Source organism: Ammospiza nelsoni, chromosome 3, assembly GCF_027579445.1.
Source record: "Ammospiza nelsoni isolate bAmmNel1 chromosome 3, bAmmNel1.pri, whole genome shotgun sequence".
Taxonomy (NCBI): Eukaryota; Metazoa; Chordata; class Aves; order Passeriformes; family Passerellidae; genus Ammospiza; species Ammospiza nelsoni.
The window spans coordinates 12,884,350-12,906,273 of record NC_080635.1 but is presented as its reverse complement, the minus strand read 5'-3'; the positions used below and the strand labels follow the sequence as shown (position 1 = coordinate 12,906,273).

Here is a 21,924-nt window from a genome sequence, read left to right as displayed (position 1 = left end):
TGTTGTCAAGATTTTTTAAATTGTTCTTCTGCTGTTTAAAAAATCCAGATGTTTTTGCAAAACAGGTTTTTGAAGGCATTGGGGTCACATTTATAGCCTCATGCAATCAGAGTGCACCACTTTACTTAGAAGCTAGAATAAAAAAAAAAAAAGCCAATTCTGAGAAGTTTATCACTGGCCCAGAATCAAGATGAATTTTGTCTTTCACTTGCATCATCACCACTAGTAAAAGCTCTGTGTAAACTCACTGGTTCTATTCAATTATTTGCAACTACATTTCCTTCAAACCATGGTGCTCCCATTCTTTACCACTGCCAACAGGTTTCCACAGGTGAAACAAAAGGAAGCTTCCTGTGTATCTATGCAAGTGATTACAGAAAGGAGAGAACCTGCTCTACATCCCAAACTAGTGTCAGCTCTGCAGGAGAGGCTGAAATAAAAAGAGACTATTTCTTATTTACTCAGTGCTATCTAGGCCAACAATATGAACAGCTCCCTGGTTATATTCAATTTGCTCACACAAAAGAAGAAAAAGGGCATTTCTTTGAGAGCCAAATAGCTCTTTAAAATTGTTGTTGTCACTCAAGTTCTCCATAATTCCTCAGTGAGCTCTTTTCCACAAATACAAACCTTAGATTTCTAAGACTTGGCATAATCATTTATGTGCATTACCTATTTTAGCCTCTCATTTGTTGTTTGATCATGAGATAAAGTACTTTCTTTATAATTTTTTGTGGTAAAAAATTGTGAGGTAAAGCATTGGGATTTTTCTGAAGTGCCTCAGAAGTATAAAGAAATATCTGCCTACTTGGTAATAAGAGTATTGATAAGAAAAATGCAGCTACATAAGTATTTGGAAACAGGCACATCAAAGATCTCACAGAAGCTAATAAATCTGGTGTAACATTAAATAGTAATATTGCATATACACATAGATACCAATGAAAGCCAGGATAAAACAGATTTCTTGTTAAAATACAATTTCTGTGAGCTTGGATCTTGATTTAGTAATAAATAAATAATGTGTATTGGTTTACTACTATTTTACTATTTTTTTACTACTATTTACTATTTTAAATATAATAAATTACTGCATAATTCATAACCATAAACCAGGATTTTGCCATTTTTAACCATACATTTATTTCCTGTAAAGTGTTAATGCGTGGTTTGAAAATAAGTAGAACAAAAATTCAAACAAAAGTAACATGACTGACCAAAGGCAAAGGGAAGGAGAAGAACTTCCTGAATACTGCCGCCAACTCACAAAGAGTTAATTGTCAGAATTCCCAGTGTGAGCAATGGAGCTGCTTTGTGAAAAACAGACACCAGAGGTTTCACAGCACAAATATTAAGCAGTTACACAGAGATGCCTCTCGAGTCACACTGGAAGCAGCAGAGGGGCTGAAAGGCTGTTTGCCTGCTCTCCTGAGCTTTGCCTGCTCTCCTGAGCTTTCCTATGCTGACTCTGGAGGGCTGCAGCATCCTGACCATTAGCATCACCAGGATGGAGCAGCTGCCTGAATCTGCTCCACTTCCCCACTTTGAACACATTAGATACATGCCCAGAAGGGAATACAGAAAGTGTTGGGAGGGCTCTGCAGAAGGCACATTGTGGTGAGGCACAGAAGCAGCCAGAGCCTGAGTAAATGACTGGCCAGAAGCAGAGTCAGGAGGTTATTTATTACCTGATGCTTCCCAGAAAAGCCTTGTGGGAAATGACCATGTCATCATGTACATTCAGTGCAATGTGTGTGTTCCTGAAAAACTACTATGGAGAAAGCACATGGAGCTTTAAAAATCTTCCTGGGAATCCCCATAGTGCCTTCTTCTCTTTAAAGCAAGGTAATTTTGCTGCCTCTGCTGAAAAGATGAAAAGATTTGAACAATAGGGCAGCAGAGATTGCTGATCTTCACTCTCATATTGCAGTCCAGCCCTGAGGAATCAAGCAGTTATTTAAAGTCTGAAAATGTTTCATAGGCTGGGCAGCATGTAAAGATTTTTGGGAATTGGGCAAGACACAGATGACCATGCAGGTGGAAATTGCTAGAGGGAAGCTATAGGCTTCTAGTCAGCACTTGAGTTGGCCACTGTTGTCTGTAACCCCTGCAACACCGAGGAAGGGCCACCTTCAGGAAAAAAGCTGAGTCTGGAAATTAAAAAAATAAATCCATTTCGGCCAGTCTGAGTAGTTTGTTTCCCCTGTGGAAGAGAAAGAGGGGGTGAAGAGGAAGGTTGAGGGTTGCTGCTTCCACATGCCACCCTTCACAAATAAATACTTGGAAAAGACAAGTATCTTCTGCCTCATCCAATTCCTACTTTGGCTTCCCTAGTTTCTCTTTCAGAGTAGCATTATACCATCCTGACCCTTGAAGTGATTCAAACAACAGCTTTTTATTTCCCTTCCCTTCCCTTCCCTTCCCTTCCCTTCCCTTCCCTTCCCTTCCCTTCCCTTCCCTTCCCTTCCCTTCCCTTCCCTTCCCTTCCCTTCCCTTTTTCAGATATGAGTCTATGTTTTTTAAATTTCTGAGTTTTTTTCTTTTCTTAGAGTCCTAGCCCATAAAGCCTTGCATTTAAGAGAACTAAGCTGTGGCAAATGAAAAAGAAATAAAGCTAAGCAAGTCACTTTTGGGAGTTCAAATTTAATCCCAAGACATTCAGACAAAGGAAAAAATAATTTTCATTCAATTTTTAATTTTAATTTGAAAATAAACAGTTTGGATCCACCAGATTCAGATGCTGTCTTACACAAGATATGCAAAACTTATTTTACTGAATTACTTAATTCAAATACCATTGTTGTGCAGTTAGGATTTTCAGGTTGGGAAACTATCTAGAAAGGAAAAAAAAAATACAAGAATGATCATCTGAGAGGGAGGAAAAAAAATTGCAAAATCTTGTTTGGAAGTCTTAGAAGGAAAAAGTAAACAGCTTGTCACTTGCAAGTAGGGGGAAATTTCAAAGGCTCTCAATGCAGAAGTCTTAACAGGCATTTCTGACCCATTTGATTTCCTGTCTTTACTCTCCAGCAGGTATATCTGTGGTCAAGGTCACCCTTCTCTTGGTTAAGGAGCATCTAATGATGCTGACATGCCACATTCAGATAGTTTCCCTTCAAAAAGGCTTCAAAATACAGCCCATTCCTTTGGATCTCTGCATTCAATTCTATGTTATGTTTTTGCAACAAGGGGAAAAAGCAGGGACAGGTACCAAGTCCTTCTGCCCCCCAAAATGCAGAAAAAAAAAAAAAATCTGCCTTTATAAATACAACACTGATGCTGACTGGCTAGAGCCTGCTTACCCTAATGAGCTTAAAATCTTATTTGCAGGGAACATCTGTCAGGGCAGAAGTGAGGTACGCAAGTGCTCTTAATCCATTAGCTCTAAATCCAGCCGAGCTCTCACACTCCTTTTTTCGAATCAAAGAAGAAAACCCAAGTGGGAACATAGAATGGAACTGGGAACAACTTCAAGAGCAGACCCTATGCAATAAGCATGTGGGATTTTAATGTGAGCAGCAAAGGAAACTGACAACAAAACTGGGATCATGATGGAAAACTCCTGAGGCACAGGCCGGTCTGCAGCTCAGGATGACACAGTGAGTTTGATTTTTTTTTTTGTGTGTTCTGGATTTTTGATCAAAAATAAAGACGAAGAAAAGATGGGCTGCACACCTTCTCGCAGTGAGACTGATAGCACTGCTGCAAGAATTGGTCTTAAAGCTTTGAATAAACCCAAAAGTGTTTTGCCAATTGATTCGAGAGATAAAGGAATCCCTCTGCTGGTTAAAGGTTCATCTCGCTACACTATTGATGAGTATGGGTTTCAGAGGAAGGACTACCTGGAAGAAGAGGAGGAGGATAGACTGTCAGAGCTGGACAAAAATGAGAATGTGCACCTATCTTCCAAGGCTCATTCAGATTCCCAGATTTCCAGGGAAGACAAGAAAATCGAGAGGACAGCCACAGATGCTGAAGTCATTATGTCTGAGCTGATTGAGTCTCAAAAACACATCACTGAGTCCATAGAGATCAGAAAGCAAACCTCCTGCGAATCAGAAGCGTCGGCTTTCGTCTGGGATGACAGGAATGAAAGCAACGCAAAGCAAATCCTAAAGAAAGGAAAGAAGAAGAAAACCCATAAGCTGGCAAAGCAAGGTCAACCCAACAAAAGTAAAGAAAAGTCTAATGTGGCCCCGTGTGAGACAGAGAAGAAGGTGGACTTCCCAGAGCTGCTCGTCAAGGCTCACCAGAGCGCGTACGCCTACTTACACCCCAACCTGTCCAAGTATGAAACTATCCTGCACATGGCCAACCAGGCCACCCAGACTCAGCTCTTCCTGCAGCAGATGATCAGCTTCCTCGTGCTTCGCTTCGATGAAATCAACCAGCTCTTGGAAGAAATCGCCAACGATGGGGAAAATCTTCTCAAGGACGTAGGTGGGAATCTGGCATGGCCGGCGGAAAAGGACGATTTGAAGGAGCACCCTGATCTCCTGCAACAACTACTGCAGTACACAGTGAACAAAATGCAGCTGGTGAGTGGGATGCTGGCCTCCCTCACGTCCAACGCCCTGCAGGAGACATGCAGCTACCTGCAGTCTGCTGCAAGCAACTTGGAAGGCAAACTGAAAGCAAAGCAGAGCTTTGATGAGCACCTGCTACGGACGGTAAAGCTGCTCGAAGACTCAACTGTGGGCTCCTCTCAGCCCCACGGTGATGACAGGACTCTCTGTTCTGAGGACAGTGGCATTGGTGTGGACAACGAATCCCTCAAAGAGTTCAGTGCTCTCAGCCAGCATGGAGCACAGCCAGGTGAGTCCTGTGCACACGGACATCCATCCCGAAAACACGCTGGAGCCGCGGAGCGTGTGAGCATGGGCACAGCTGCATCCCATGGCTGCGCTCTTGGAAAGCATTCTAAGGATGTGTTTCATCCATCTGTGCAAAGCAGGGAAGCGACTTCTTGTCAGGGTGGAGTAGCAGAAGGCACTTCTACCATGCCCCAGCATGCAAGCTTAAGCAAAAGCCGTTCCCACAGCTCCTTGCAGTCTGATTCTACTCAGGAAGGTGAACATTTCAAAACCTGTGAATCAACAGATTTTCCTTCAGATGAGGATGATGATGATGACGATGATGATGAAGAAGAGAGCACGCTGGGGGAGGATGATGACAGCACAAGTTTATCAGAAATGGGGAAGGATGCTCTACCGAGGTCCCTGTCTTCACCTGCACTCACTGATAGCATTCAGAGGCAGTCCATCAAAAGGACAGAGAATGCAGATACAGAAGAAATCATTCTGAAGATGAAAGATGCCATCAGTGAAAAAATCAAGTTCGTCCCAGCTAAATCCAGGCGTAAGGAGTGGATAGAGGATGAGAGTGGAAGAGCAGTCCTAGCAAAGAGGCCCAGTACAGCAACAGGCAGACAGAGAAGGTTTGGGAAACAGCGACGGTCCAGGTCAGAGGAGTCCCTCAGAAGCCAGGCAGAGGACCCGACTCTCCTAGAGCTTCAGAGGACTCAAAAAGAGCTCAGCAAAAGGCTGGAAATGTTGTATAGAAAGGACAGAGCTAACAACCTGGAGTTGTGGAAATCAAGAGCAGCACATTATTTGCAGGATGATCAAGTTACGTCTAGGTCCTCCCGCAAGCTGAAGGCAGGCCTCTCAAAAAATTTCAGCATCCTGCCTAATCAGGATAAAGTCCCTTTGTTCACATCTGATGAAAATCCTGTTCTGCTGAATGAAAAGAGAGTCCAGAAGCCTGTAATAGCTACTGTGCCTACCCAGGAGACATCAGGAGGCAGAGAAAATGAGCCTGCTGGAGCACAAACGTTGAGTGCCAGCAGCTGCACCCCCCGGCAGTCTGTCAAAAAGCTGATTGAAACCTTCAGTCCTACTGATGATCTTGCAAAAGCCAAACCTCTAAGATCCTTAGGACCAATAAAGTGCATCAGAAAATTTGGACTTCCAGTCATCCCACCCACCGCTCCCTTTCAGAGAGGCCTGGCACCTTTAAATCTTAAGCATCGCATTTCACCAGTAGAAGACACAAACACCAGTGATGTTTCTTCTAACTTTCCAAATGCCTTTCTTCCTGCACCACCTGCAGAATTAAGCAAGAAGGACACAAAGGAAGAGACTGATGAAGACACTGAGAACCTGCCACCACCACCACCTGAAATGTTAATGGACACTTCTTCTGAAAATTTATCCGAGCCTGAAGAAACTGCAAGAACAGAAGGAAGCTCTTCGGAAGATGCCAAAAAGACCACCAAACCAGAATTGCATGCTGCTAAGAGATCACAAGTTTCCCCAAAAATGAAAGCTTCCCTTCAGTCCATCGACCTGCTGCCAAGCAAAAATATCAGTGGCCCCAGTGGGGTGACTAATAAAGGTCTAAGGAGCACCAGGTCAGGGGAAGAGAAACCACACAGGTACTCCCTGGAGCTGAACCCAACCAACGTGCGCATCCCCAGCCAGGAGGAGATTTTGGAAACCCAGAGGAAAGAGGCTGCCGATTTATACAAACAAACCCATAAAATCATTCCTCTTCAGAACCCCAGTGGGGCTTCAACCCCACTCAGCAGCAGCTCAGAGAGCAAGGGGCCCGACCCAGCCGCGCCGTCGGGGCCACGCCAGAAGCACGGCTCTCCAGACCCGCTCCGGAGCAGCGACAAGGGCTCGCTGTTCACCAGGAGGGTCTCCCCAGCGAGAACTGCTCCCTCTTCCCCAACTGAGAAACGGCTCTTCAGCCCCCCAGCGCACCACAGACATTCTCTGCACGCTTTCAGCAGCACCCAGCCGAGCTCACCCAGCGTGCAGAGGAAACCCAGTCCCCCCTCCAGCCCCAGGGTGCCCAGCCCTCCTCTGCAGAAGAAGCTGCCCTCTCCACCAGCACAGAGAAAACCATTCAGCCCTCCTGTGGGGCACCGGCAGGGCTCACCCACAGCACAGCGGCTGGCAGGCTCCCCCGCTCCATTCCCCAGCACCCCCTCCCCACCAGCCTCCCCATCTCGCTCCTACAGGGGGCCCAGGGCTGGGCTGGATGCTGGGGACGAGCACCAGCTCTCCTCCTCCTCCAAGAGGGGCAGCAACGTCCGTTCCATATTTTGCCCGGCCACCTCTTCCTTATTCGAAGCCAGAGCTCCAGTGGCCCCCAGCAAGGGCCCTGCTGAGGTGGGCAGCCAGCCTGAGGCTGCAGGACACCCCCAGAGGAGCAGCCTGCTGCTCCAGCAGCCCGGGGACCGCAGCAGGAGGCTGTCCCTGAGCACCAGCCACCCACAGCCCTTCGTCAGGAGAAGTTTCTCCGACCGCCGCCCAGGGGCCCAGCCTCACCTCCCAGCTCCCCTGACAGCCGGCAGTGAGCCTGCACTTCACCAGGCAAGGTAAGGAACTTGGTGACAGAAGAGCAGACCTATAGCACCTGTTGGCTTTCTAAATTTCCATGGGAATTTGAAGTTGTTAAGAGGTTTCCTGGAAAGGTGTCCTGTCCATGTGCAGAAAAGATGGCTGGGCAAAGATAGATACATAGATTGTATGATCATTGTCAGTCCCCTCCAACTGAAATAATCTGTTCTATTTTCTTGCCTCACATTTCACTAGACAACCGGTCTGAATGCAGGGAAGAGTTAACTTTCCATGGCTTGCTCAAGCCTTACCCTTACACATAAGCTGTGACAGGCACCCTCGGGAAAATTCAGTGTTGGTTTCATGGCACAGAACTCCTCTTATTTGTGTGGGGGCTAAAGGCATTCACATTCAATTCCTAAAAAGCTCTGAAGTAGCCCTCAGATTATAAACATAAATATTTATGAGAAGATAGGCGTGAGCCAAGAGGAGGGGTGTTGTTCTATCATCACCCTCTAATCCAGTATAGACTGTTCATCTGAAAGCTGTGGGAGAATGTTTCAATTCAGCTGGCAAGAATGAGAGACAGATAATATATAGGCAAGGATCTATGTGGACAAAATTATAGGCTGGAATTTTGAACTTCTTGTGCACACTTTTAGACCTAGGTGCTGATGTCAAGTCTGCTTGCAACAACCCAAGCCCAGTTTTCAGAAGCATCCCGTGGCTACTGCAGATTCATTGCTCTGAAAAAGAAATCTAAACACCAACACATGCCAGTTCCATGTTTGCAAAAAGTGGTGGCCTGTTAATAAAAAACTGGGCTTAGCTTTAAATTTTGCCTATCACCTCAGGAAAAAAAAAAATCACTAAACCAAAATACAAGTGGGTATTTGGGAATACTCCAAGATGTGTAACAGCCTGGAAGTACAGTGTTGTTATTCTAGTTTCTTAACATCTTAGGATGTGTAAGTCCATTAAGCTTTAAGCTTCTCTGGTAACTTTTCCACACATGAGCAGTATTTTTGCTCTTGTCCCAGAAGAGCTGCAGTCCCATGACTCATTCCCTTGAGGAGGGAGGGGGATTGCAAGATCAACCCCAAGAGGAAGAAATTGCATTTATGGCTGCACAGGCACTCAGGGCACTGTGAGCACAGGGACAGTCACAGACACTGAGAACAGATTTCCAGGCACTCCCACCCCAAAGAGAGAATAAGGACTGAGTATCCCCTGCTGCAGTAGAGAAATGTGCTGAACAAAACATGTAAAAAACACTGGGAAATGCAAACCATTTTGCATTCCCAGTTAAACTATTGCATTGTAGTCTGACATTTGAATATTTCCTAAAATTCCTGTGCAGTGGGTTTTCTGTTATTTCTATGTACTGTGTGAAGTCAGCTTTGTCTACTCCAGTGCCTACCAGCAGAAATAAATGTTGTCAAGAGAGTTTTTATGTAAAACCTTGCAAGACAAAAGCCGGGGCAGTTTAATGGATGCATTTTATTTCTTTATTATAAATTGCTAGCTAATTTATACCTCAGTGGGGTGTATCATATTTCTATCATAGTCTGTCAGAGTATAGTGAGTAAAACAAAACAATTCACTGTAAATAAAATCATCCCTTTCATGAAAAAAGTCATATATCCTAGTGTTATGATCTACAAGTATTTTGGAAGAACTAAATATATCCTAGGTCAAATTCAGCTTATCATTTATCCCAATGAACACCAACAGTATTACCAGTCAGTTATGCCAAATTTATATCAACATAAGCAAAAGGGAAATTTTGACCATTAATTACCTCACACACTGATTTAAGATGCAATACACAACTGCGTGTTTTCTTATACCCAAAATAAGCTGCCTGCAGTAAATTTTATGGACCTTGCATTGAATGGCCTAAAAAGAACATCACAGCCAATGGGCTGATGGGCAGAGATGGGCTGATTCTAGGAATGAACACAGGGAAAAAGCTCTGAGAGCTCTTCACATCACTCAGGTCCTCTCCCCGTGCTCAGCACTGCGGTGGTTGCCACAGCTGCGAGCCCCACATCACCCTGTGCAGATGCTGAGCCCTGCTCTTTAGCAGGTGCCTTAATAGACAAAGCACCACACTCTGATCTATCTTTCTCCTCCAAGTCCATTAAACAGCCAGGACTTTCTTTGCTTTGTAACTGACAGAGGAAAATCTCAAAATGTCTAAACCTAAACCTAAACCTCCTCATTCCAGCAATGTTTGCATCTGGTCTCAAATTTACAAGCCATCACCACACAGCTGTCAGTGTCCTTTCCTTCATTCCTCCCCTGGCTTTACCTCTTCCTTCCAAATATAACAATGCCTTTTTTTGGTCTGTGTGGTGTTTTCCTGTGTTATTTTTCTATGTTATTAGCAGCTTCATTAGTAGAAGGGCAAGAACACAGAGTCAAACCTGAGATACTATCAATCCTTCACAGGAAATCATTCTGAAGACCAGTGAGTTATCCAGCGTCTCCCATGCTTACAAATTCAGGGATATATGATATATATCCCCCACTTTTTCCATACCACATTAACACGTCCATTTGATGATAAATAGGTTTCCAAAGATAATCTGGCAGAGCTTGTACGAGCAAAAAGAGACAGCTGAGTTGCCTATCCCACACATCCCCTTTTAGCAGAAACACACAAAAAAAAGAGGCAACTTCCATCTTATTTTGCAAGCTGGCATTGATGGGCATTAAATATCAGCGTTGTGCACAGATTTGTGTGTCTCCTGCACACTCATTGCTCTCCTAGGAGGCAAAACCCACTTTTTCCAAGTACGTCTTCTGCCCATCCCATGTTATAAGGAATATCAGGATTTAAAACATTAGTAGCCCTAACTAGGGCTGGAGCTGGAGCTTTTCTTTTAATCTTAGATCTTACCTAACAAGAACTTCAGCTCTCAAGTCAGTTCAGCTGGTTCCCATTTGACCAGCCTGAGGTTGGATAGGCTGAGATAACTTGGCTGGTTTCTATGCTTGGTCATTTGACAAAAATCAGCGATTATTGGCATCTCAGTAAGGCACAACGGGTACAATTGCTCTGCTCATAGAGATTCTGTTAATCTGTAGCACAATTTCTTTGTATGCACCTTACCAAAACAGTATTTCATCAAGACTGCTGCTTTCCTAAGTGGCAGAGCAGAGAGAGAAGATAAAATGCCATTGTCTTTAACATACTGTTAAGTGAGAGCTTGAGGATGGACTGGGTTGACTGAACCGGGCTCAAAGCAAGTAGCCCAAATGAGCCCTTCTGCAGCTGGGGGATATTTGAATCTGGATTAGTTTCATGACTGCACAAGTATCACAAATCTCTTCATTTAGCAGTTCAAATCATTAAAGTCCTAGCAGTTAAGAGCAGGAACATAACAGCTTGTCTGTAGTTGAAAGCTCATTCACTTTAGCAGTGTGTACACTTAAAATGCAGTCATGATTCCCAGATAGCTCTGAAATGTTTCCCCATGTTGAGCTCAAACCACATGAATGAGCTGCAGCAGCACAGGGCACACTTCACACACTGCAGCAGGAAGGCACAGGGTGTGAAATACTCATGACAGAATCTACTGCTATGATCAGTCTTGACACATAAAGTCCCTGTAGCCCTAGGGAGTGCCAGAGCAACCTCAAGATCATCATTTATACTTTCTGTGTCTCAGTGCTTCTGTCAGCAGAGTGAGAGTAGCAGATTTATAAGAGCAGAATTCCCCTCCCACAGTCATGCTGGTGTATGGTGGATATTTTTGCCCCTGACAAGGGGAGAGAATGATGCATCTGACTCCATCTTATCAGAAGGCTAATTAATCACTTTATTATGCTATATTATTCTATATTATATTACATTATGTTGCATTACATCTAAACTGAACCTGCCAGGCACTCAACTCTGCACACAACTGCACAGAATGTTGTGACTGTCACCCAACAGTCCCAACACACACACGCAAGGAAACAAAACACCATCACTTTGGGTAAACAGTGTCTATACTGCATTCTGCTTTGGCACAAACACAGGCACAGCAAATGGTAAGAATTGTTTTCCTTTCTCTGAGGTTCAGGGAATGTGAAACCTAGAAATATTCTTGGGAAGAATTGTGCCTTGCTTTTCTCTGTGAAGAGAAATGTGGCTCAGAAATCACTGTAACCAGGCTAGGCAGATGCACATCAGAGGCAAGACCTTTCCTTTCCTTCAGCAGTCTGAAACAAGACTTTTCACTCATATCTGCCCTTATCTGCAGGGAAACCCAGCCTCACACCGATCCCCTGTTAAACATACAAAATGTTTTCTTCCCAGGAGAGGTCTGGAAGGGAAGAGTACAGTGCATTAGGCAAAACAAGAGTAAAATCTGGATGGTGCACATCAAGAGGGCATGTTCAGGAGGAGAGGGGGAATGGCAGGGTGTGGGCAATGGCAGGGTGTGGGCAATGACAGGGTGTCGTGCAGCCTTTGTGCTTCGTGGGTTAACATGCTTTATCTAATCAGTGCTGTTTTAAAAAGTCACGATTCATTAACCTCTTAAGCATCTTTCCTCCTGCAGCTTGGAGAAGAGCCCTAGGAGAGCAGGTGACTCGTGGAACAGCTCTGGGGCTCCTGAGAGCAGAGATTCCAGCAGATCTGCTTCCCATCCCGAGCTCTTCGTTGTGGGCCAGGGGCTGCAGAGGGACTGACAGCAGGAGCACCCAGGGGCAGAGGCACAAGCAAGAACAGAGACCCCAGAGGGAGCAAACAGCCTTAGCCCAGCCTCCAGAACACATCCTCATCTTCTCATGCAAGGAAACTGTAGGATGGCATTGCACCAAAAACCCCAGGCTGGGCTCAACAATCTAATGGAACACCAGCCAGCTGCTCCTCCTGTCATGCCATGGCTTTGCTCAGAGATCCACATGGAGCAAAAAAAACCACTTTGTGGCTGGGTGAGTCTGAGGCAAGTTTGGTTGATGAAGGCAGGACCTATAGCAATGTCCTTTTTTCCATGGTTTAGACAAAAAATTTTAAGAAGCTAACACAAATTAATCATTATTCAACATATTATGTATTCAGCAGGCATCACATCTGTGTAAAATGTGACTTCCAGGAGGGAGGTAAAACCCTGAGCCAATTGAGTGTTACTGCAATTAAACATCCATCCCTTCAGCAAAGCCACCTTTTTACCCTAGGTGTTTATCAACATGCAGGGAGAGAATAATGTCATATACAAGTTAAAACAAAGCAACCCATTTTGAAGGGAAAAAATTAGGGATCTTACTTCCCAAAAAAAGCCTTTGATCTTCTAAATCACCTTTGATTACCAGATAATCTTATCACCTCTAGTTTCCAGGGTACAAGGCTTAATCCTGATTAGAGTAGTTTTGCAATCGCCTGATCAAACAACATTATAAATCACAAAGCATCTAAGGACACATTTGGAGGTTTTGTTTGGTTTTTCCTTTTTTTTTTTTTTCTTTTTTTTTTTCTTTTTTTTTTTTCTTTCCATAAAAGAAAAAAATATGCCACCATGGAGAATCCTGTTCTCCCTGAAAAAGTTTTATTTTTTTTTTCTGATTTATGCAGTTTGAGGGTATTTGTTGTAATTTCACTGGATAGTCTAGGCAGATTCTTGTTAATGAAAACACAAGTTATTTACAATCAATTAATCCTAAGATTTTACAGTGAACCCTAAGATTCACTACAGTCTCAAAAACTACTGGATCTTCCTCACCTAACTGATATGTCATCATGGTTAAGATGCAGCTTTTAATTAATGTAGTTTCAGTTTCATTTGCCATTTCATCTACAACTTTAAGATCCATTAAAAAATGAATAAGAATCATTAGATCAGAATAAGATCCATTTAAAAAAAGGCCATTTGTATCATACTTTGTTAGGAATAGTTTAAATTTTTTCCTGCAGTTTTCATCAAGGTGGTGTCTGGGAACTGCACCTTCACACAGCATTTTTACCCTTCCTGCCCACCTTCCTGATGGGGAATGGAGCTTCACCTCCTCCAGAACAAGGGTTGTTCTGGATACTGAACTCTTGATTTTAGTCCCGTGCCTTAACCACAGCATCTCCCACCAAGGACAGTACCATTTTGCACCACAGACACAAGGAAACCTTAATTATTATGTTTAAAGTGGGGGTTTGGATATAGACAAGCAGTGAATAGATGCTTTGGGTGGTCAGGGGTTTGTGAGCTTAAAGAGGCCAAGCAGCCACAGCCACACAGATCCAATCACTGTGTAATCAATCACACAGGCAGAGGCACCACCCCTGCCAAGCTGGAAAATCACCAGGAACATACTGCAAGGCTCACCAGCAGGGTAAGCTCTTCAGGTTAGCCCTCCCCTCATCAGAAATGCAGTCCTTTCCCTCCTGGGTAAGAATACAAATGCATTTTTGCATGCATTATGGGTTGGTTTGTTCTGCAGACAGTAAGCCCCCAGAAGAGAAGCAAACCAGGAACGTGACAGCAGGAAAGTGGCCCTGTGCATGTCTGAATGCAGCTCTGCAGAGGAAAACAGAGCAGAGCTTCTCCTCAGCTACTGCAATCAGTTCATCTCTTTATGGCTTCATGTTGGAACTCCCCGGCAGCCCTGATAAGAGAATAAGAGAAAATATAAGAGAAAATATTTACATCCCTCAAGTGAGAGATTCTGCTACAGCAGCACAAGGGACAACACTTCAGCAGTCAAGCTGGAAACCTCCTCCCACGTGTGCTCTCTGGAGTCAGCCAAAGCATCTTTGCCCAAAACCAGGCTCCCCTGGAGGTGTGTGCATGGGCTGCCATCCTGGACTTCATCCCTCCCTGCTCCGACTGAGGCTGTGGTCATCAGGAGGCTCCTTGCAAACACAGGATTCTGATGCTGCCCAAAGGATGCTGCAGCAAACTCGTCATTGCATGCAGGACACAGCTTCTGGGGGAGTCATCTGCAAGTTTGTAATGTGAACTCATGGTTACATGTAGTTAAGAGGTTCTCTTTAGCCCAGTAATGTACAGGACTCTTGTAAAAAATGTGTTTACCTTTGATTTGTATTGCAAGCATGAAATTGAGAGTAACTCTAGTATGCAGGAAATGATAGTTTGCCTCTTAATTTTTTTTTAATTAATTTTTTAACAGGTTTTTGGTCAACAGTTCAATTTTTTCACAAATACAACATTTCTGGTATACAGTTGTTTTATAAGACCAGGCTCAATGTAAACCTTTATTTTTTACTGATGTAAATAAAACAGAGGTTTTATATACAAGGTATGAGTTGGATCTCCCATATTCTGTATGCAACCAGTTTCAATCTTAGCCCAATGTTACACTATTGATGCGTTCCTTAGTGTCCTGAAGTCCATTTGTTTCCTCTTCCCCCATCCCAGCACAAGTTTGTCTTGTTTTGTGTTTTGCTGGTATATCACTTAACTTAACTTAGATTGCATTTCCATTCAACAAATATGTCTTTTTTTAGGCTACAAGACCCTGCTCTGGTCTTGTAGCCTAAAAAAAGGCACTGGCAGACCAGAGCACAGGTCAGCTGTGCTTCCACCCCTGCCCTGCCCTGGTTTAAGCCTGAGCTACCTGGCAGCCTTGCACTCAGCTCAGGGGAGTTGCTGTGTGGAACCACAGCTAACTCATGGGGCAGTGCCTTGCTCCTAAGGGTTAAAATCAGAGTTCTCTCCCTGCAGTGGGGTCAGATTGCAGAGGGACTGAGCATCCAGCGAAGCAGGATCAGGTTTCCAGCCAGGGCTTCTCCACAGCTGCAAAAAGAGCAGCCAGCAGCTCTGGGCTGTGCTTTATCTGCAGACCTTTAAAAAGTTGGCAGCTGCCCCTGTTTCCAGTGACACTGCTCAAATCTCAGACCTTTAATGGGGTTGTCATTTCATCCCCCTGGCATGTGAAGTTGACTAGAACACTAAGGCACCACACACGCTCCAGTTTCTTTTTCCTGACTTCAAGAACTACCTCAGACAGCCTGGAGAAGACTGAGGGGGGACCTCGGTGCAGTTACAGCTTCCTTGTCCGGGCAAGCAGAGGGGCAGGCACTGATCTCTTCTGTGTGACTGGACCTGAGGAAATTGCCTGAAATTGCGTCAGGGGAGGTTTAGGCTGGGTATTAAGAAGAGGTTTTTCACCCAGAGGATGGCTGGGCACTGGAACAGGCTCCCCAGGGCAGTGGTCACAGCACCAGCCTGACTGAGTTCAACAAGTGTTTTGAGAACCCTCTCAGGCACATGGAGTGACTCTTGGGGTGTTCTGTGCAGGGCCAGGAGCTGGGCTGGATGATCCTTGTGAGTCCCTGTCAATTCAGAACATTCTGTGATTCTGTGATTAGCAACATGGCCGAGAATGCTGTGCAGGTTATCAATAAATTCAGCATATTGCAGTGCTAGCACCTCTTAGCATTCAAGGCATGTCATAACCATTTATGAAGTTAGGAAGGAAATAAACCATAACACAGAGATAAAGCAACTCTTCCTACTGTTATGTCTCATCAGTAAAGAACTGCCAGTATGTCCTGAAGACAAAACCTGCTAGATTAGCAAATCATTAATTCTCCACATCAAATGTACCCAGTGCCACCATGACTACAGCATGGCGGAGATGCATTTTGCAGGTGTGGACTTCAAACTGTGATTTTGATCTTCCTGGGCAAGATCTTATGGGCCAGATCCATAACACCTGCAGTATGGATTAGGGGCTCACTTCCACATTGTCCTCAGGTAAAGGTGAAGGTTCATACAAACTCACAATTGTATACTGGATCATCTGAAACCTGAGGGCAGAGATCCTGTGTTTGCATTTCTTGCCCACAGTCCTTTTTGGATGAATAATGAAAATGTTCACATCAAAAGAAAACGTGTAGATAGAGACAGTAGATACTCAGCAGGACAAGGTGATCAAGGCCCAGGACCACATTTTCCCTCTGATCCCATTTCCATTCATTTCACATATACCTGCCTGTTGTATTTTCTGGGACCCCCAACAAGGGAAGGAATGATGCATCTGACTCCATGTTCTTAGAAGGCTAATTTATTGTTTTATGATCTATATTATATTAAAGAATACTAAACTAAACTATACTAAAGAATAGAGAAAGGATACAGGCAGAAGGCTAAAAAGATACTAAAGAAAACTTGTGACTCTCTCTTCAGAGTCTGACACAGCTTGGCCCCAGTCGGCCACTAAGTCAAAAACAATTCACAGCAGAAACCAATGGAACAATCACCTGTGGTAAACAATGTCCAAACACATTCCAAAGCAGCAAAACACAGGAGAAGCAATCAAATAATTATTGATTTCATTTTTCTCTGAGGCTTCTCAGCTTCCCAAGAGAAGAATCCTGGGCAAAGAGATTTTTCAGAAAATATGACAGTGACACCTGCCCTGCACCTATCCTGTTCCACCACTTCTAGCACAAAATTACCTACAGCCCTCACAACTCCTCATTGTTCTCCTCTCAGTGACATCCTGATTTGCAAAATCTGACCGCTTAGGTCTCTTCCTTTATTCTTTTATCTTTCTTTACTAACATACAACTCTGTGATTGCATTGCAATCATGTGAGAACTTCTGAACTTGGACTGTATAGTACACACCCTTTATCAAGGTTATTTCAAAGGAAAAGGGGATGATAAGCCTATTTTACTCCATATCTATCCCTCCTGCTTTAGTAAAGTTTTCCTCAGGGCACAGATTAATTGACAGCACAGCAATTAAGGGGAAACTGAAAGCTTTCAATGCAACAGGCTGCCCTTCATTTATTAATACTACCTAACCATTGGCTCCTTGGGATATGAGTGAACCCAAGTCCAAGCTTGGGGATGCTAACAAAGACCATCCTTGCCCAGAGCAGTAGCCATAAAGGTGTGAACAAAACTTTCCAGGCACTCCAGCAGACACACAGACACATGGCAAGGCAGAGATGACTCTGCAGAGAAAATCTAAATCAACAAATTTACCAGCTGCTTTGGCTTTTAAGTGTGACACTGTCAATCCTATGGGGCCATTTCATTGCAGCCTTACCCCCTCTTATAATCAGTAGAAGTTTAGTATCTCTTACATCCAAACTGAAAATTCAACCTGCCAGTACAACAAAATGGCCTCACTTTTGGAATGTTTTACTCCTCCTGGAAGCTTTGTGTCTCTTTGCTAGTAAATATAGTTAATGTGGACAGCCAGGGCAAGAGGCAATGCATCTTTTGGGTCTTTTTGAATAGTGGAGGTTTCATCAATAACCAGATACCCATGAAGATCCTTTCACCTTTATATTTCAGGGAAACCACATGCATATACCTGCACATCTTAACTGTTGTAAGGGACCTGGACTGCAAGTAGGTTCTCATAGCACAGTTTCTCATGTGGAAAAGTCAGGAAACAGGGAGCATCAGGGACACCCTGCTACCACAGTGCTCTGCAGGTGAGCATCTAGTTAGAAAGGACTCCAGGTAAGTAATTACCTAATTATGAGTCTTAGACAAATTTCGTATTAGTCCAAATAGCATATCAACAACAGCTTAAAAGAGGGTGCAAAAAAATTACAAAACTAAAACCTCCAAGGTGCAAAACAAAGAAAGAACATAAAATACACCATGGACAATTTTTAAAAACCCACAGGAAATGCTATGCTCTTCCTGTTGAAAAACACAGTACTTCAGAACTATTTATCCTACCAAGACCCAAGAGAAGAAAGCATGTAGTGCACCTCTGAGCTTTGCTAGCCCAGGCAAGTTTATGATGTCCCATTTTCAGCCCCACAGAGCTCCCTTGACAGCCAAATAACTGCATTAGGCTTTTCCACAGAAGAATAGCCACTGCAAACACCACAGCAAAGGGCTGCAGCAGGCATTCAGATGCTAGGTGTATTCCCAGTTTCCTTGGACTGATGAGTGGCTCTGCAGCCTGTCTTCTCCCAACACACAATGAAGATTGTTGTGACCTTTTCAGAGGCTATTTACAAACCAGTAAAAATAGTCTTAAATAAACTTAATAACTCTCAAAGCCTCTTAAATAAATTCTTAGTAATTTTAAGAGACCTTTGATAGGTTTAACTTAGAGTCCTTGCAGCAAAAAGGAGACTAGAACAAGAGAAACTTGTGTGAGTTTCTCTACTCTTGATAATTCCCAGGAGGCTGAGATGCTCCAGAAGTACAAAGCAACAGCTCTGGGGGTGACTATTTCCCAGTCACTCATTTGGGGATGAGAAGTCAATCCTGCAAAAAAATAGGTGGAAAGCAAGCACATGGGCCAATGGATCCAATTATCCTAAGCTTCTTATTTCAGATTTTCTTTTCCTTCTAAACTTCCACAAAACTGAGCCAAGACCCAAGCAATACCTAACTCCAGTTTTGCAAGACAAGCACTTGCCAGAGCTCTGAAGCAGCAGCAGGACGACCATGCGTCATTGCTGTTTGTGGATGTTCACGTTTCTGGTGTGCAAGAGCAATGGCTTTGAGGAGGGACAAGAATGCCCCTCTTCCAACAGTGGCTGTGAAAGGAGATATGAAGTTTCACTGCCTTTTCTAGGATATTTCTGAATGATATAAGAGAATATTGCAGCATAGAGCTGGTCCCTAATTGTGTCTCCAGAGAAATCCCCAAAGGAGACATTCAATCTCCTGCTGATGGCAACCCCATAAGCTCATGGATCAGTTTTCCCTGAAACATGCCACCCTGCCTGGGCTTTACTAGGCCAGGACTAAACCCATAGCTAAGCAAACACATGCAGCCATAGAGTTTTTCCATCAGAAAACCTAATTAACACATTCACATGCAGTTTCTTCTGTAACATCAGAAGCTGGCAACCATGAGGATTTTGCTGGCAAAAGGTTGCAGTATGCACTGGGACCAGAAGTGGTTTTCTTTAAGGCAAAGCAAATTGAATGTGAAGGTTAAAAGCTTCGAATGACTATGAAAGGAAACTGCAAAATAATTTCTGGATAGGGAGCATTGTCAATGATCATGCAGCCCACCAAGAGCTGGAGCTGAATCCAGAATTGCTTGTTTCAGCTATGCAGGAATTCATTACTCTGGCAAGCACTGGCCAAGGGAACAAATGATTTCTCAGCACTGGGCTGAATGGCACCCAGACTGTGGTTTAGATTTGAGGAACCCTTGTGTCCTGGGCTGACTATACGATGCTTTTATCCCCCATCGTCTCGTTCTGTTTAGGCTGAATAATAAGTTTTGCACCTTTAAGACATGTTCCAGAGAGTGAAGGGGGGGCAGAGTAGAAGCGCACAGTTTTTTTTTCAGACACTGCACAGTCCTACACATTCCTGCTCCGTTCTGTGTTGTCTGCGGATGGACAGACAGCGGGACAGAGCTCCCTTTTGCTTTTAGTTAGTTTAGCTAGTTGAAGCAAAAAAGTTCCCCAGACTGCAAGGTTTTTTTTTTCTCTTTTCTTTACACCTCTTAAAACCTGCTCTAGACTAAACACCCAAAAGAGCACCAGCAGTTAACACCTGTAGCCCACCAAGCCAAGCCTAGCCTGCAACATTTCCACCACCAGACAGACTAATCAGAGACAGTGTAAGCTCAGCTACAACCAGGATATGGGATTTTCTCAGTTTGTTATCTCTTTTAGAGCAGCAAAGAGTTTTATTGTTTAATATTGTTTAAGTTTTATTGTTTTATAAACAGGTTTATTCCACTTTTCTCCAAAAAATTAGTTTCTCCCAAACCAGTTAGAAAGAAAAGATGATTTAATCTGCTTTCCTACCAAAGCCCCTTTAAGATTCTCTCCCAAATTTGCTTTGAATCAAAACAAGTACACCTTGTCACTTGTTATTGGCCTCACAGTCCACTCATCCTTCTGCAAACAAGTTGCAAACAACACAGCTGGACTGATGTTCTGGGTAAATATACATACAGATGGCTTTTCCAAAGCAGTTCACCATTTCCCAGTGAAATGCACAACCTCTTCTTACCTGTGAAATTGTGACTGAAGACACCTGAGAGCCAGATCTGTGTGAGATTGCAAAGGAGCAAAGCTTTTGCCATTTGGGCACACTTCTCTTTGTTTCTTTGCTCTGGCCTTTGGTGAGCAGAGAACACATCTAGATAGAAAACTTTTGACTAGACAGTGAAGCAGTCAAGCTGGAGAAGGATTGTCCTTCTCGGACATCCCGGCTAGCTATCCAGCACTGCTAGCAGTAGGGGGGCACTATCCCAATCTCCGTGGTTTGGGACAGCCCCTAAGGCAAACGCTCTGTGCTATGACAGCAGCACTACTTTGTGGTAGGACATGGCTGGGCTTTTGGCTACAGTCAGCAGAAACAGAGAGCACTCTCCAGCTGTGGTGAATGCAGGTTTATTGGGTCCCAGGGTGAACCGACAACAGGAGAGACAGGAGGACGTTGCAACAGCTTATAAGGAGGGAGGGAAACGGGAGGAGTCAGTCCTTGGACGAAAAGAGTTTGAGAGGGGAGTGGGATACAAAAGATTGACTTAGGGAGAACACCAATGTGGGTAACTCGAGAGTGAGGCCCCAGCCCCTGAGCCAATCACTTGACGCTCTAGCTGGAAGGTTCTAGAGAGTTCCAGAGAGAAGGGTGGGAGAGCCAAGGGATGGAAAGGGCACTGGGGAGGGATTTGAGAAAGGATACCTTAGTCTCCAAGGCAGCTGGGGAGGAGTTGGGATAACCGGCAGCGCAAGAGAGGAAGGGGAGAACCAAGGCAGAACCATTACATGATAGGCGGGAACGGAACAACTTATACAGACACAACACAACAAGACGGGATCCTTTGAATCCATTGTCCCCCAAATGTGAACAGGTGGCCCTGTTGTAATGCCAAGTAAAAAAGAGGAGCACAAATGACACAAGGAAATAGTGGCAAAAGAGGAAGAGGAGAGGCCCAGTGAGGAAAGGAATGGTGAGACACTGGCACATCAAGTGAGCTGCAATGCCATAAACTCTAGGCTAGCAGGTCCTGGTCTCAAAATCTCCTTTGATTTTTTTTTTTAGGGTTTTTTTTTTTTAGTTTTTTTAAATCATCACAATAAAATATATACAATTAAATGATGGCATCAAAATTTAAAGATACAATAAAAAATTTTATTCAAAACTACATATAAATATCATATGTATAAAAATAAATAACATATTTATAAATGTACATAAATAAATACCGACATCTAAGTAACATATGTACATTTGTATCTATGAATCCTAAAATAGAAATCCTAGTCTTCACTCTTCACTCAGTTGGCAGCTTCTTCCTGATCTTCTAGGAAAGACAGCTTTTCTGGACTGGAGACAATGACTCTGTGGGTAAGAGAAAATCAGAACCAACGACGGAAAATATCTTAGCCAGACTGTAGCCAGTCAGATCTGTAAAAGGGACACACAACCTTAAACAGAGACTGCAAAGCAAGCCTAAAGCATCTGAAGGTCCATATTTCAGGGGACACATTTCCTGGAAATTCCTAAACTGCTGCACATGGAAACATGCTCCTGCTGGCAGACACTTGAGGCAGGCCAGGGGAAAACCCTGAGCCACTTCCCCAGAGCTGCCACAGGCACAGCCTGGCCTCTGGGCTGCCCTGGGACAGCAGGGAGCCCAGAGCCCTGTGCTCTCCAGCAATGGCTCAG

The 21,924-nt window shown here is 44.0% G+C and overlaps 1 protein-coding gene across 1 annotated transcript; it reads left to right on the top strand.

The window, feature by feature from the left end:
* Positions 1-3,662: 3,662 nt before the first annotated feature.
* On the top strand, positions 3,663-12,035 carry PCARE (photoreceptor cilium actin regulator). The gene is made up of 2 exons (XM_059469684.1): positions 3,663-7,387; positions 11,906-12,035. Exons 1-2 carry the CDS (start codon positions 3,663-3,665, stop codon positions 12,033-12,035), a joined length of 3,855 nt encoding a protein of 1,284 aa, XP_059325667.1.
* The last annotated feature ends 9,889 nt before the right edge of the window (positions 12,036-21,924 follow it).

Excerpts from the sequence above, each read along its gene's own strand:
- PCARE (XM_059469684.1), top strand. The coding sequence starts at position 3,663 with ATGGGCTGCACACCTTCTCGCAGTGAGACTGATAGCACTGCTGCAAGA. Across the intron at positions 7,388-11,905 it reads CCTGCACTTCACCAGGCAAG|CTTGGAGAAGAGCCCTAGGA; the intron begins GTAAGGAACTTG and ends TTCCTCCTGCAG.